A 14,392-nucleotide genomic window follows, 5' to 3' on the forward strand; every position below is an offset into this window, starting at 1 on the left:
TTCCCAGGATCGTGTTAACCAATAAGTATATTCTTGTTTCTTATCTCATCTGCAGGATCTGCGCTGCTCCTTGCTGGCTCAGATCCAGTCTGCTCCAGGTGATGTTCTGGAAGAGCTTAAGGTCCGGCTCCACCTCAAAGACCGCCTCTTCCAGGAAGTACTGACTGACCGGACCCATCAAGCTCAGGAGCACCAGAAGGAAGTTCAGGATCTCCTCAGAAGCATCAACAGCAGAGACCAGTATATTAAGGTAGAGCAGATAAAGCAGGTGAAATCAGATAGTGAAAAGAAAAGGCTGAATATACAGAAAACCTGACAACACTCTCCCTTCAGGACTCTGCAATCCGCCTCAGTGAGGTCATAACTGAGCAAAAGTCAAGACTTCAGGAACTTCGCAAACAGCTGAGCTCAGGTTTTGGATCACAGCCTGACTTTGGAGCAGACTTGGCTTTGGAGCTTCAGGCAGTGCAGGAGGAGCTTTTTCTGGCTCTAAGAAGGGAGAAGGAGAGTCAAGAACTTACCAGGAGTCAGACTGCAAGGCTAGACTCCCTCAACAGGACTCTGCATGTGAAGGAGGAGATCATTAGGGTTAGTGTGTGAGAATACAGAAGGTATCTGTGGAGTATAGTAGAACCTCTTGTCTAATAAACCGATAGTGTGTGTATTTTGCCTATGCTTGTATGTATATACATGTCATGAGTTCTATGCGTGTGAGTTCATGTTTGTTTGTGCTGCAGGATTTTCAGAGGCAGATGGTGGATCCTTCAGGCCTCCCTCTGGTGGAAAGACTGACCCAGGAGATCCAGGAGCTGCGGGAGAGACTGGGTCAGGAGGATAGCCCCCCAATGAGAGGCCCTGTCCTAGGCCGTGACCGGCCTAACAGCAGGCAGCCTGACTTTGGAGGTGGGCACCAGAGAAGCATGGGACAGTATCTGTAACAGCAGCACTTCTAGCACTGGGGAGCGGTGACTGTAGATTGGCTTACTGCACTGTGGTGTTGGGATATGTACCATAAATTTATCAGCTGAAACTTTTTGGTGTGAAAATACTAACATGGAACTTTCTAACCAATAGATGAAAGCGGATGGATATTGACCTGAGCTTGTAGCGTCCCAAAAAAGAACATTTTGTTTAATAACTTTGTAAATGTTGTAGTGCGGTTATTGTGATTTTGCACAATTAGTGCTGCTTCTTTTGCGTTTAAATGATAGCAAGGTATTTTATTTTTAATTTTTTGAATAACACATCATCATTATGATTATAACTGCAAATATTGTGGTAGTGTGCGCTTCAGAATGTAACCTTTATATGACGGTGTTGTGTGCCTTTGCATGTTTTTGCAGCAAGTTTGAGATTTCTGTATACTTAACTCAAGTTACATGCTGTCTGAAGATCATGGAAATCTAAGCACATTCCACATTGTCTTTAGTACAGTGATTGTGTATATTTAGTTTGCATGTTTGTTTCTGTGCATTCCAACAACTATTGGTCCAGTTGCTCTGATGTTGTTGTTAAATTAATGAATGTCACACTAGAACACAGTAAGTATGAAGTATCAAACTGAATAATATATGTGTGTCTGCACAGACACCACGCGAAGCCACATTTGTTGCATTGTAGGCATTTCTGCACCTTTTTCCTTGAATTTTTACCCGTCCAGAGCCAAACACCCTTCAAAGTGGTTTGTAATAAATAATAAACATACTGTACCTGATTAATGCCTTTGTGATTTCAGAGGTTTCAGATTATTCTACTTCAATAATTGAAAAAGCTGAAATTCTCATTGTTTCCCTTCTTTAATGTGCAATGTTCAATATTAACTCACGTAAAACACACAGTGGCACAAGCACACAGTCCACCTTTCAGAGGAAAATCTCTCCTTCATTCCCCTCACTGAGTGAAATTGTGTCAGCCTGAAACATCTGATTAATATGCATAAATGTCATAATTTGAAATTTAGCATATAGAGATTAAGTTGATGCCAAGGGAATGAGGTTGTTAGTCACATTTATTTATCTTTAATTTTTTTAATTCATTATTTGTCAGGAAATAATAGACATAAACATCAATCACATAAGAGGAACCTGCCCCTGTATCCGATCTGGATACTAGTAAATTTGCATACCTTAATATATAACTGTTTACTTATATCTGCAAATACAGACTTTTGGGTAATGCTAGTAATCATTACTGGTGAGGTAAATACAGATTTCCTCCATTATTTTAATTCAATATTAAAATGAATAATTATTTTTCACCAGTCTTCATAACAGTAACCCGCCTTAAACATAGACTGTGAGGCAGTCCTGCCTTAGCTCTTTATCAGTTACAACTTTATTTCCTAGGCTCAGAACACTCAACATCCTGTCATCTTCAGGAATTTTTAAGCCTTCTCCATCCGTCCTTTAAGTCTTTCTCGCTGGTTTTAAATTCTGGATTAAACTCTATATGACTATCCCCCATCTTAGGGTTTAAGTGTAATCCCCTTTAAACTGCAGCAGAGTGCAATAAACAAGAAAATCAAACTCATACAGCCTAACACTCAGACTGTTAGACAAGGCTGTGCTACAAATTACCAGCATGATTCTGAGGGTGAATAATATTAGAAGAATTGAGCAACTGCTGGTCTCACACAGAAAAAGCAGATTGATCTTCTGATTTGGTTGTCTTTGGTCTGCTTCCTGCAGAGCTGAGTGCTGAGGATGATGTTGAGGCTGATGATTTGAACACTGAATACACTGAAAGCATCGACGAAGAAGAGACCGACACCAAGGTATGAGAGCAACCTTCAGCTGTTATTGTTCATTTTGTTTGTACAGATAAATCCTCCAGAATAAATATTATGCACAATGTATTGTTTCTAATCATTTGATCAGAATTATTTATTCATTTACTTCTGGGTGTGTACAGAGTTTTGAAGGTCCAGAGAAGAATCTGTCCCATGGCATGCTGCTTGAAAGTCAGGGGCTAATCAAAGTCAAGCAGCTGGTGGAGCAGAAGAGGCTGGTTGAGAGAGAGCTGGGAGAGCTGAAGGCTCAGCTGGAGAAAGCAGGATTCTCTTCAGTATCACAGATGAGGTCATTTTTTGAGATTTTAAACTCCAAATTAGTATGTTTTGTCTCTAGTAGTGTAACGGTTAATGCATATGATTCCAGTTGAAGACACAAATCGCCCTTGGAGTTAATCAGGAAGGGCATCTGATGTAAACTCTGTCAAATCAAAGCGTGTGGAGCTACACATAGCGACACCTTGTGGCAAAGCTGAAATTAGCTTACTATCTATCTATCTATTCTTGGCCACTAGAGGACAGTAGAGTCTATCTATCCATATAGCTATTTATCTCTTTATTTATTTATTTTAACCTCCCTCTTTTACAGGAAAGCTCTGTTCAGCTTGCAGGTAGAGAATGCAGAAGTAAAGCGTCACCTGAATGGAGGGTTGGAGTCTGCCAGTGAACAGAGTGATGAGCAGAATGCATTGGATGGTGAAGACAAGGATGAAAATGAGTTGGATGTGACCATAGAAGAAGAGGAGGAGGAAAACTCTGAACTGTGGGATGCCTGGGAAGGAGAGCTTTGCCTGTCCCAGGCCAAGAGCCAGACCAATGATGAACAAAGGAAAAGGAGAGCCAGCAGACATCAGACGTTGCCACTGGACTCTAAATCGTCACAGGTGGGAGGATCCTAAATATACTATTACTGTACCATTCTGTAAGGTGTGATGTAAATTAAAAACAAGAAAGTATAAATTTAAAAGCCAAACTTGGTGTTTAAAAATGTTTTTGACAGTCACAATCTTTCCCCCCTGTTTGTAACCAGTACAATGACCCGGGTGGCGAGCTGTTCGCAGATTCACAACAGGCCGCTGCGTCCTCTGCAGTTTGTGAGAAGGCAGTTCATCTGCAGCAGAAAAGCAAAGAGCTGCAGGAGAGGCTAATGGTTTCTGAGGCCACAGTGCAGGCTCAGGCCGAGCAGCTCAAAGATTACAGGGACTTGCTCAGTGAGTGGACACAAACTTCAAACTTATCCTTTTAACAAATGTGGTGGTGATACTGAATTTGTGATGTCACTAATAAGATAATACCTCAAAATGGTCCAAAAAATGCTATGAAGTTGACGAGGATAGTAGATCCAGCAGTGTCAAACATAATGAAATAAAGCTCCTTCTTCTTCTGTATCCCTGCAGCAGAGACAGCAGTGCAGCAGGACAGTAAACAGATCCAGGTAGACCTCCAGGATCTGGGCTATGAGACCTGCGGCCGCAGTGAAAATGAAGCTGAGAGAGAAGACACCAGCAGCCCCGGTGTGTATTATTATCACCATACAAAAGACTCTGTGGTTCTTTGAAACCCTTTGTTTTGAATTTTATATCAGTAATGTCATTCAATTCTGATTAAAGTTTTATTAAGAGTTTTTTCTAATTATACAATGTCCGTAAATATCCTCAAATTCATCACATCAGTGTTATTTGTCGGGGTATCATAGAAACAGCAGAGGGCAGCCAAGTGCAGCCTTTGTGCCAAACAGTAGCCTTCTCTTCACCGTCCAGTGCATTCTGCTCAGCACTCTGTTTACATTCCCAGCTTAAAAGCTCGATGGTTAGTCAAATAAAAGGAAAAACTTTGACCTGAAGCCTTGGCCTGTAAAATGAGAGTTCCTGGCTGCTCTGTTATACTGTGGTGTGCTTTGCTTGCATGGTTTGGTTCTCATTGACCCCTTAGAGGGAAATCAAATCAATAAAAGCTACTCTGAGTAATCGCCATGAATGTTTTTGAGAGCCAGAGTTGTATTTGGATGAAAGAGTAGTCTGCTACTAGGTTTTATACACATATCTCATAATTTTAAAGTACCCCAGACTATGGGCCTTAAGATGACATTAACTGATGTTACTGATTCTTTGTTTTTTCAATCATATATTTCAGTGTCACTCACAGGAAACAGATTTTGAGTCTGAATCTGATGAACACATTGTATGTTTCCTGACAGAGTTTGATGACCTAGAAATGTGTACGTCTCTGGAATGCGGTTCCCAATGGTGGCCTGCCAGCAGCAATGGCAAACCTACCACCCAGAGCTCCGGTTATGGTAACGAGCCCTCCTCTCTCCAGCACCTTGTTAAGGACCTCCGCTCACAGCTATCCCGCTCCCAGGGAGTGATCTCCGGGCTCCAGAGCCGCCTCCGTTCCCTCTCTACCTCTAGTGAATATGGCCCTTCGATACCCCACAAGGTCAACTGGTCCATCCAGGCATCAGCTTCACAGAGCCAGGCAGAGGATAATGAGGGCTGGCAGTCATCTAAGGGAGGTCAACTAGGTTCACCCCATCACCCAGGCAAGGACCTAGAGAGGCTTGCGTCTCGTGTGGATGCACTGGAGGACCAGCTGATGAAAGGTGGAAAGAAGGCTGCGGTAGAGGATGGAGTATCTGCCACCTTGCCAGGGTAAGAAAGACGTTGCAATGCAGTTTTTTGTTTGTTTTGCTTTTTTCCTAACTCTTTTCTTTGTTGGTGGGGTGGGATAGTAGTTTCTTTTGTTTCCAGTTCAACACAATGAGTGTTTGTGCTAACACCAAGAACATAAACCAGACCAATATAAACAGATTATTTGACAGTTCTAGAGTGGCTGCTTTTTTACCCTAAATAGTGCCAGGAAGAGTCTGCTTCTGCAGAACCTCAGACAACGCCAAGCTGCCGTAGTCCAAAAACGTAAAATTCCGGAAATTCCTGAGGCATAGAGATCAAGCCTGTTGTCAGACAAAAAGCCAGTGCCCATCACCAATTTCAGTCGTTTGTTGGAGAAGAATAGGAATATCTTCATTAAAAAGCTACAAGCTTGCAAATCTGACTTGGTTAAATCAAACTTTTACTATTGTTGGCAAAATATAGGTAAAATCCCTCCAGTAAATTTCAGTAATTCAGTCTTTTACTGATTATTTTCCTTTTGAATGCCATTAATAAAATCCTTCATCTGATAATGATGAATTGAATAAAGCGCTTTATACAGCATGCCTCTGCATTTTTTAAAATTTCTATCCACAGCTATGCTCAGTCTGTCCTGTACATGTATTACATTTTAAAATGATAATAGCTTAACCCTCATTATAGCTTCTCTGGGTACCTCACCACATAAAAACATTGTTTTTAACTAATGTCATCTAAAAAAGCTCTAATTTAAGTAAAGTATTAATTAGCCCGTTATGTGAAATGACTATATCCACTTTATAATGTATCAAATATATTAAAATTGTATCTATTGGTAACTTTATGGTGAAATAAACCAAGAAAATAATTTTTAAAAGACACTACAAAAAACCATAATATGGACTCGCTGGGGTCGGGGGGTTTGATTGACAGAAATTGCCTAAAATGAGCAAAAACCCATTTAAACAGTGGTTGTCAGTATCAAGCTTTAGTAATCAAGTGTAACCACAGATGCTTTTATGTAAACTCGGCAGCCTGACAGTGAGGGGATTAACTAACATGAGGTTGGGAACATGCTGCCCCATTTGCCATTTATGAATAAACTGTGTGGCTTCAGTGAAGCTTCAGTTCCAACACTGTGACACTGACTCAGGTAAAATATATAAAGAAATCTTTCCCCCATAGGAAGTAAGTCCAAAGAAACTAGGAGCAGGTGTGAGCAATGGGCATGAGCATATCATGATAACTTTGGGTTCTGAAAGATTCCCTCGTTGAATAATTGTACAGCATACATCTTTAATTACTTTTAAGAAGGTTTAAGAAGAATTGTAGATTTACAGTTGGAAAGGTCTATTATTTGTAAACAACTGCATAGTTCAAGATCTTCATTTCAAATATTACAAGTAAAAGTTGTTTAGATGCATCACCATTTTGCAAAGATCTGGAAGAAGAACCAAACTGTCATCCTCAGATGAGAGGAAATAACATCAGCAACGCTGCCTGCAGTGAAGCGAGTTTCACCATGGAATGAGACAGTGCCAAACAATAAAAGACGCAAAAAAGTTTTCATGTATTATTTTACACGTTGTCAGGTGTGCTACGTTCTTCTTTCTTTTCATTGTGTAGAAAATTTGACACACTGATCCAGGCTCAGGCCAAAGAACTGTCTCACCTCCGCCAGCGGCTACGAGAGGGTCAGGGTGTGTGCAGCATCCTCACCCAGCACCTGGGAGACACAACCAAGGCGTTTGAGGAACTGCTGAGAGCCAACGACATCGACTACTACATGGGCCAGAGCTTCAGGGATCAGTTAGCTCAGAGCAGTGCTCTGGCACAGAGAGTTAATGCCAAATTTGGTGGAAGTGAGTCTGTTTTTGTTGTTTCATTGTACAGCCTTAAAATCAGACCAGATGTGAAGTCTCAGAAAGTACAAACGGCAGCATGGATTTCTCATGAGCAGGGACTGCAGATAACAGTTAATGATATTGATGCTCTTTCTTTGTTTTCAAACAGGAGATTGTTCCGAAAACCCAGATAAGACAGAGCTACTTGCCATCCGGTCAGTCCTCATTACAGCTTTGTGTGTGTGTGTGTGCGTGTGTGTGTGTGTGTAAAAATTAATGATATTCCACTATCAGATTTTCACTTCACAATTATTGTGGTCCAAAAATGTTAAGCTACACAAAGATGTTTCACATAATAAAATATATTTTTGGGGGGAGGGGCTATAATGTTTTCGGTCAATCTCAAACGTTATACTGAATACTGAATGTGAAAAATGGCACAATTCACCATATTGTCATTCTGCATTTTACAGCTTTCGCATTTTCAAATACCACATTGATGCACCTTCAGGGTGATACTTAATCTCTAATGTTGTATTGTGTTGTGCAACAACACAATACAACATTAGAGATTAAAGCCTATCAATACACAAGATATATTTACATAACATAACTAAGCTATAATTACATAACAATGAAATAACTATAGAAATAGCAGCTTGGTCCATTAACATTACAGGAGAATGTAGGACAATACTAAAATATGAAATCTAAAGTAACTACATACTTTCCTGTTTAAGCAGACAAGCTTAATTATAAGTTGCATTTCTTTCTGACATGAAATGAAATATAAATCCATGCCATCACAGTTACTAGCTGTTTTGTGTATTAAAGTAGAGTTATACATTTATAATGCTTAATGTTGAGTTTTTAAACTCAAGTTCCTTGTATTTAAGACCAGTCTAAGCTGTTATAAGAACTAATCAATAGCTACATATTTCTGAGTTGGGGAGGGTCAACAAAACCATGTATTTCTGTGTTTACTGGAAAAAAAACTAAGATTTTAAAAGCTGAACATTCCACTTCCTCTCGGCAGCCTTGTTCATTTTTTTGTCCTTTTTTCTCTTACAATCTATGTCAAGTCTGATTTCCTGCTGCAATTCAGTTCAATTCAGTTTTATTTATACAGCACCAAATCACAACAGTCGCCTGAAGGCACTTAATATTGTAAGGTAGACCCTACAATAATAAAACAGTGAAAACCCCAGCAATCATATGAACCCTTATGAGCAAACACTTTGGCGACAGTGGGAAGGAAAAACTCCCTTTTAACAGGAAGAAACCTCCAGCAGAACCAGGCTCAGGGAGGGGCGGCCATCTGTCGCTACCGGTTGGGGTGAGAGAAGGAAAACAGGATAAAAGACATGCTGTGGAAGAGAGACAAAGATTAATAACAAGTACGATTAAATGCAGAGAGGTCTATTAACACATAGTGAGTGAGAAAGGTAACTGAGGAAGAAACACTCAATGCATCATGGGAATCCCCCAGCAGTCTACACCTATTGCAGTATAACTAAGGGAGGATTCAGGGTCACCTGATCCAGCCCTAACTTTATGCTTAAGCAAAAAGGAACGTTTTAAGCCTAATCTTAAATGTAGAGATCGTGTCTGTCTCCCGAATCCAAACTGGAAGCTGGTTCCACAGAAGAGGGGCCTGAAAACTGAAGGCTCTGCCTCCCATTCTACAGTACTTTTAAATATTCTAGGAACAACAAGTAAGTCTGCAGTGCGAGAGTGAAGTGCTCTAATGTGGTGATATGGTACTATAAGGTCATTAAGATAAGATGGGGCCTGATTATTTAAGACCTTGTATGTGAGGAGCAGGATTTTGAATTCAATTCTGGATTTAACAGGGAGCCAATGAAGGGAAGCCAAAACAGGAGAAATCTGCTCTCTCTTTCTAGTCGATGTCAGTACTCTTGCTGCAGCATTTTGGATCAACTGAAGGCTTTCTTATAGAGTTTTTAGGACATCCTGATAATAATGAATTACAGCAGTCCAGCCTAGAAGTAATAAATGCATGAACTAGTTTTTCAGTGTCACCCTGAGACAGGATATTTCTAATTTTAGAGATATTGCGCAAATGGAAGAAAGCAGTCCTACATATTTGTTTAATATGTGCATTGAAGGACATATCCTGGTCAAAATTACCCCAAGATTCCTCACAGTGTTACTGGAGGCCAAGGTAATGCCATGCAGAGTAAGAATCTGGTTACTGGCTTTAATTTGACACAGTGCTGCTGATCAAATGTCCAGCTTTTAAAATCTTAGTTTCTCTTTAATAATCCACAACCTCAAGCGCAAGTATAAATCTTTAATATTTCTTCAGCAGAAAGCTGTTTAGTTTAAAGAAATTGTAACACACAGGCACCTGATTAGTGTGTTCAATGCCATTTAATGTATCATCACAGCTTTATGATGAAAGAACACAGTTTTACAAGGCTCCATTAAGCAAAAGCTATAAGCACAGATTTTGGCAGCTCATTTCTTTTGCTTGAGCAATGAATGTCCTGGATGTTCAATCACTTGTAACACAACATTGAATTTTGTTTCATAACACAGCTCTTCGATTTTCATGCATGAGTGAAAAGAATCACATGGCTGCCCGAGAGGTCAAAAGCACAGACTGTAAATCTGTCACAAAAATACTTAATGCTCATTAAAAAGTACGAACAGTTACATGAATTTCAGTCAATTACCGTAAACACACTAAAACGCTGGCGTTGTCCTTAGAGCTCCACCACTGCTGTTGGATAAAAGTGAGTGCTGGGTCAAATCTCGAAAAACAAACAGTGCTATATGAATAATTAGAGCTCGTCCTCAGAGAGACATAAACAGGGGGAGGCCTGCAGTAATCTGCCAGCGTGTTATTCCAGCACAGATGGTTGACCAGATGTTAAGGAGAATCAGCGAGTGTGTTTTCTGTGGCAGAAATTTAGCCTTCCCTCTGATTATGAGTGTACATACAGTGTGTATGGGGTTGCATTGAACTGTTGAACTGTGTGGTCAGTTATGTGTGTCAGCTTGTAAATGCATGAATAATCAGACAGATTTGCATACAAGATGTTTTTATATCAAGAAAAACAGGTGAGATGTGTGAAAATTGTGTTGTTTACCACAGATTTTGTTTCTTTGAAAGTAGCACAATGCCTCAGGGATCCAGAACCCTTGTCATAGAATGTGCAATAAACACAGAATAAATTACAGTATCTATTTTAGTTACTAAAGTACGATTATGTTTAAACACGCAAAGTTTCAGACATTTTTGCTAAAATGCAATCTAAAAAAACACTAATTGCCTGATGACTATTTAGCTTTTTAAATGGATCTATATTTGCAAATGCTGACCTACACTGTTTTTAACAGAACAACACAGAAAAACACAAACCAATTATATTTACCATTCCTGAACCAATATGACAATCCTGTACAAGTTGGCTGTCTTTAAAAACATTGTCCATGTTAGCTGGAAGGTAGAGTTATGTTGTGTTTATTTAGGTTTAAAAACAAAAACTACTTTCACTCAAAATACAGCACTTTTTTTTACAGTGTTAAACTCATATTAGAAAATGAATTTCCTGCCAGGCTGTCAGGTTCCACCAATTTATAGGCGTTGACACTAGTACATATTTTGCATGGTCTTATACACATGGCTGCTGTAAGTTGTTAAAGTGTAACCACAGGTAATAAGAACTTACACTTGGGGTTGTTTTTCTGACAACAGTATCTACATAACATGGATAGCAGGCCAAATGTACAGTACATAACATGAGTGACTGCACTGATAGCGTAATACTGCTTAGGCTTTTTGCTGCATTTGGCTCAGGGCATGGCCTCTAATCAGGTTAAGTTATTAAGACCTCAAATGGGGACAGAAATAGGTCAAGAGGAGCTAAACACACAGACACACACGTGCGCACGCGCGTACACACACACACACACACAGAGGGAGTGAGCAGAAAGAGAGAAAACGTGAGCGATGAAGCCCGTCAGAGAGAGCGTCACTTTGCTTCAGTGTATCAGGAGCAGCGCGTGGCACTATGCATCCAGCAGAGCACCGATTTCTGTTATGTAAGATTTACTCACCATAAACCTGGATTGTTTTGTGTTTATGGACAGAAGGCTGGGCATAAGGGATTTTTCTTTCAACCTGAAGCTTTTTAAGTGGAGGATACTTTTTATATTCTGAGACCTTGAAAAGAAAAACATTTTCATTTTGTGATTGCATTTTTGCAGCTAAGATGACGCTTACATGTTTTTATGGATAGATTGGTGTGGCTAGAAAACATATCAGCAAGCAGAAGAAAGAAGAAGCAATGCTTTGTGGGTGATCTTTCATTCAGCTGTTTTTTTCTGATGGTTGCTGGAGAATGAACATATAAGCCCTCAGGATCTGGACTTTGATTTAGATGCATAGCTCTGTTTCCTTCTTACTCTTTCGTCACTGCATCTCTGCCTCAGGCCTGCTGCTGCTGCAGCTGTGCGTTTGCTGGTGGAGTGAAAGACTGTGTCAAGAGTAGCAACAAGAGGCTTTCTTTTCAGGGAATTATTCAAGCGGTCGTGAACCTAGGAGCAACAACATCAGAAAAGGAAAAGTATACAGAGCTGTGGAGAGCAGAATTTCCTCAGGGAGTGGAGTAATTTATCTGTTTTTCACTTTTAAACTTTTATATTTCTGCTGATCTTCTTCTTCTTTTTCAATTACCCCTACTTTCAATTTGTTGATCATGCGAGTTTTTGTTCTTTCTTCTTTCGCCTAATCATCTGGCTCAGCTGTTGTGGTAGATTTACAACTTTTTCTGGTTTTCAAACTTCACTCTTTGCTCTCTTAATCCAAGTATTGTTATTTGGCTTATCTGTCTATCACCTGTAGACAGAGTGAGTACACTTGCAGGATCTGTTTGTGAAAGGTCCACACCCCTCCCTGGGAAGCCCAAACCTAATGAGGATTTTCTGTGCTTTTCACCTTATCACCCGCGCATTCTGTCGTCCCTCCTGCTGTTATGCCCTACCTGTCTAACGTACCTTCTGTCACACACATTTTGGGAATCTCTGCATCTATGCCAGTGAACCATTCTCCGTTACCTCTGGAGACCCGGCAGAGAAGAACAAACTGCAGCAGAGTTCAATAGAAACGGTGCAGACAGAGGAGGCATGGTCGCTCACCCTGGTGAAGGGTGTTAGGAGCGGAGGGTGACTGAGGGTGGGTGATGGCTCCTCTGTGGAAAGTCATGCTGTCTAAAAGCAGCCCACTGTACAGAGACTCTCTGTTCTCTTTCTCCCTGTGGGAGTGGAAAGCTCAGGAGAGAGAGCTGTTGCTGCTGAAGAAACACACCGACAGGGAGAGGAGAGCAATGCTCACACAACTCGACAAGTAAGACAGCACAAAAAAAGAAACATGTTATCAATTTGAAACAGTATAACAAGCTTCTGTTATTTCAGTTACAGTCATGTTTACACATTAACTATATGAGGAAAGCATCTAGTTTGTTTAGAGTAAATGTTGGAAGTGGGGGAAACTGGCAGACTAGTGTTATCATAAGAGATCAATATGATGTTCTGAGTGTTTGCCTTCATCCTCTGATGAATGTGCCCTTCACACTCACCAAATCTAATCCCAGATGATTATTGTTGATGGTTGTTGACCAGTGTGTTAGAGTTCTTCCATTCTTTCTTTAGAGTTCAACAGGCTTGGACAATCAGTGCTAAGATGGACCGAGGCTGTTCTAGCAGCTCTAGTCTTCCAGCACCTTACTAATCCACTTGGTTGGCTATTTCTTGAATTCGTCTGTAGTTTAGCAAAGACAAAAAGGAACTTCAAAAAGGGTAACTTGTGGTTTTTGTAAAGTAATATTCATAATCTACACTGCTCAAAAAAAGTAAAAGAATAATTTTCCATCAGACTATAGCATGAAGTCAGTAAAACTTCTTGGATATTGTTCTGGTCAGTTACGTAGGAGAAGGTGTTGTTATTCAATTTCAGTCGTTTTGGTGTTAATTAAATTAATAACATCTGTGTAGGACTCTAGCGTTTTCTTTCCTCCTTATCCATCTTCTTTCACTAGTTTCACATTTGGATAGGGTCATGAGGGTGGCCTGACGTCCACTAGTGAGCTCTGAGCACCATGGAGCCCAGTTGCCATTTGCCATAGAATACCAGAATTGGCAAGTCCACCACTAGGACCCTGTGCTTTTCTCATATGAGAGCATGTTCACCCTGAGCACATGTGAGAGATATTAGTGGTAGGTCAGTGATGGTCTGGAAAGACATATCATTGGAGGGACACGCAGACCTCTACAGGCTGGACATCAGCACCCTGACTCCCATTAGGTATCAATACTGCAGGTGCAATAGGTGCTGGGATCCTCCTAGTCCATGACAGTGCCCCCCTAATTGCTGGTTAAAAACCGTGGATGGATGGGGCCAGTTTAGCTTAGTGGGTGAGTAGGCAACCATGTGCCACATGGCCAGAAAGTAAGAACCTGGGTTGCTTTCCTGTCTTTCCACACTGTCCCTATCCAATAAAGGCTAAAATGCCCTCCAAAAAGCTGTGGGAGGATATAAACGTCTGTTCCTGACAGCTGTGGGCTTGCTCTAAGAGATTTTACATCTCGCCATTTCATGTACTTTACTGGACGGAATTTAATTATATATTTTTTTAATTATCATTTTAGACAGAGTCATTTTCCCCTCAAATTCCTGTCTTTATACAGAGTTAACCATGCTGTCTTGGTCCATTGCTCCACTGTATTCTTACCACACAGAAGATGGAGTATTGCTTTGCCTGACGATATTGTTTGCTTTCCCACTGGTCCATGGGAATAGTTAGTGTTATTTTTCTGGTACAGGCATAGATGTGTAGTGCTGTGAAAAAATATTTGCCCCCTTTACAAAGGGCAGTTTTTAAATGATTCATCCTTATCAGGGTTGCTGGGAGCTGGAGCCTATCCCAGCTAACATAGGGCAAGAGGCAGGGTACACCCTGGACAGACCACGGTCTGTTGCAAGGCTAACACAAAAAGACAGACAACCATTCAAAGCTATTTGCAATTTAGAATGACCAGCTAATCTAACCCCGCTAATTGCATGTCTTTGGACTGTGGGGGGAAGCCAAAATACCCGGAGAGTA

At 40.6% G+C, this 14,392-nt stretch overlaps 1 protein-coding gene across 6 annotated transcripts in view; it reads left to right on the plus strand.

Moving 5' to 3' along the window:
• The window catches only part of pde4dip (phosphodiesterase 4D interacting protein), a 93,715-nt gene that overhangs the window by 65,006 nt on the left and 14,317 nt on the right, over positions 1 to 14,392 (plus strand). For all 6 annotated transcript variants that reach the window (XM_063460147.1, XM_063460144.1, XM_063460146.1 and 3 more), the window contains 11 exons: positions 56 to 250; positions 334 to 588; positions 738 to 903; positions 2,688 to 2,773; positions 2,911 to 3,077; positions 3,378 to 3,672; positions 3,819 to 3,999; positions 4,186 to 4,302; positions 4,986 to 5,439; positions 7,045 to 7,280; positions 7,432 to 7,477. In XM_063460147.1, the coding sequence (XP_063316217.1) occupies positions 56 to 250; positions 334 to 588; positions 738 to 903; positions 2,688 to 2,773; positions 2,911 to 3,077; positions 3,378 to 3,672; positions 3,819 to 3,999; positions 4,186 to 4,302; positions 4,986 to 5,439; positions 7,045 to 7,280; positions 7,432 to 7,477 (2,198 nt within the window). The remainder of the gene's footprint in view (positions 1 to 55; positions 251 to 333; positions 589 to 737; positions 904 to 2,687; positions 2,774 to 2,910; positions 3,078 to 3,377; positions 3,673 to 3,818; positions 4,000 to 4,185; positions 4,303 to 4,985; positions 5,440 to 7,044; positions 7,281 to 7,431; positions 7,478 to 14,392) is intronic.

This window comes from Pelmatolapia mariae, linkage group LG17 (genome assembly GCF_036321145.2).
Source record: "Pelmatolapia mariae isolate MD_Pm_ZW linkage group LG17, Pm_UMD_F_2, whole genome shotgun sequence".
Taxonomy (NCBI): domain Eukaryota; kingdom Metazoa; phylum Chordata; class Actinopteri; order Cichliformes; family Cichlidae; genus Pelmatolapia; species Pelmatolapia mariae.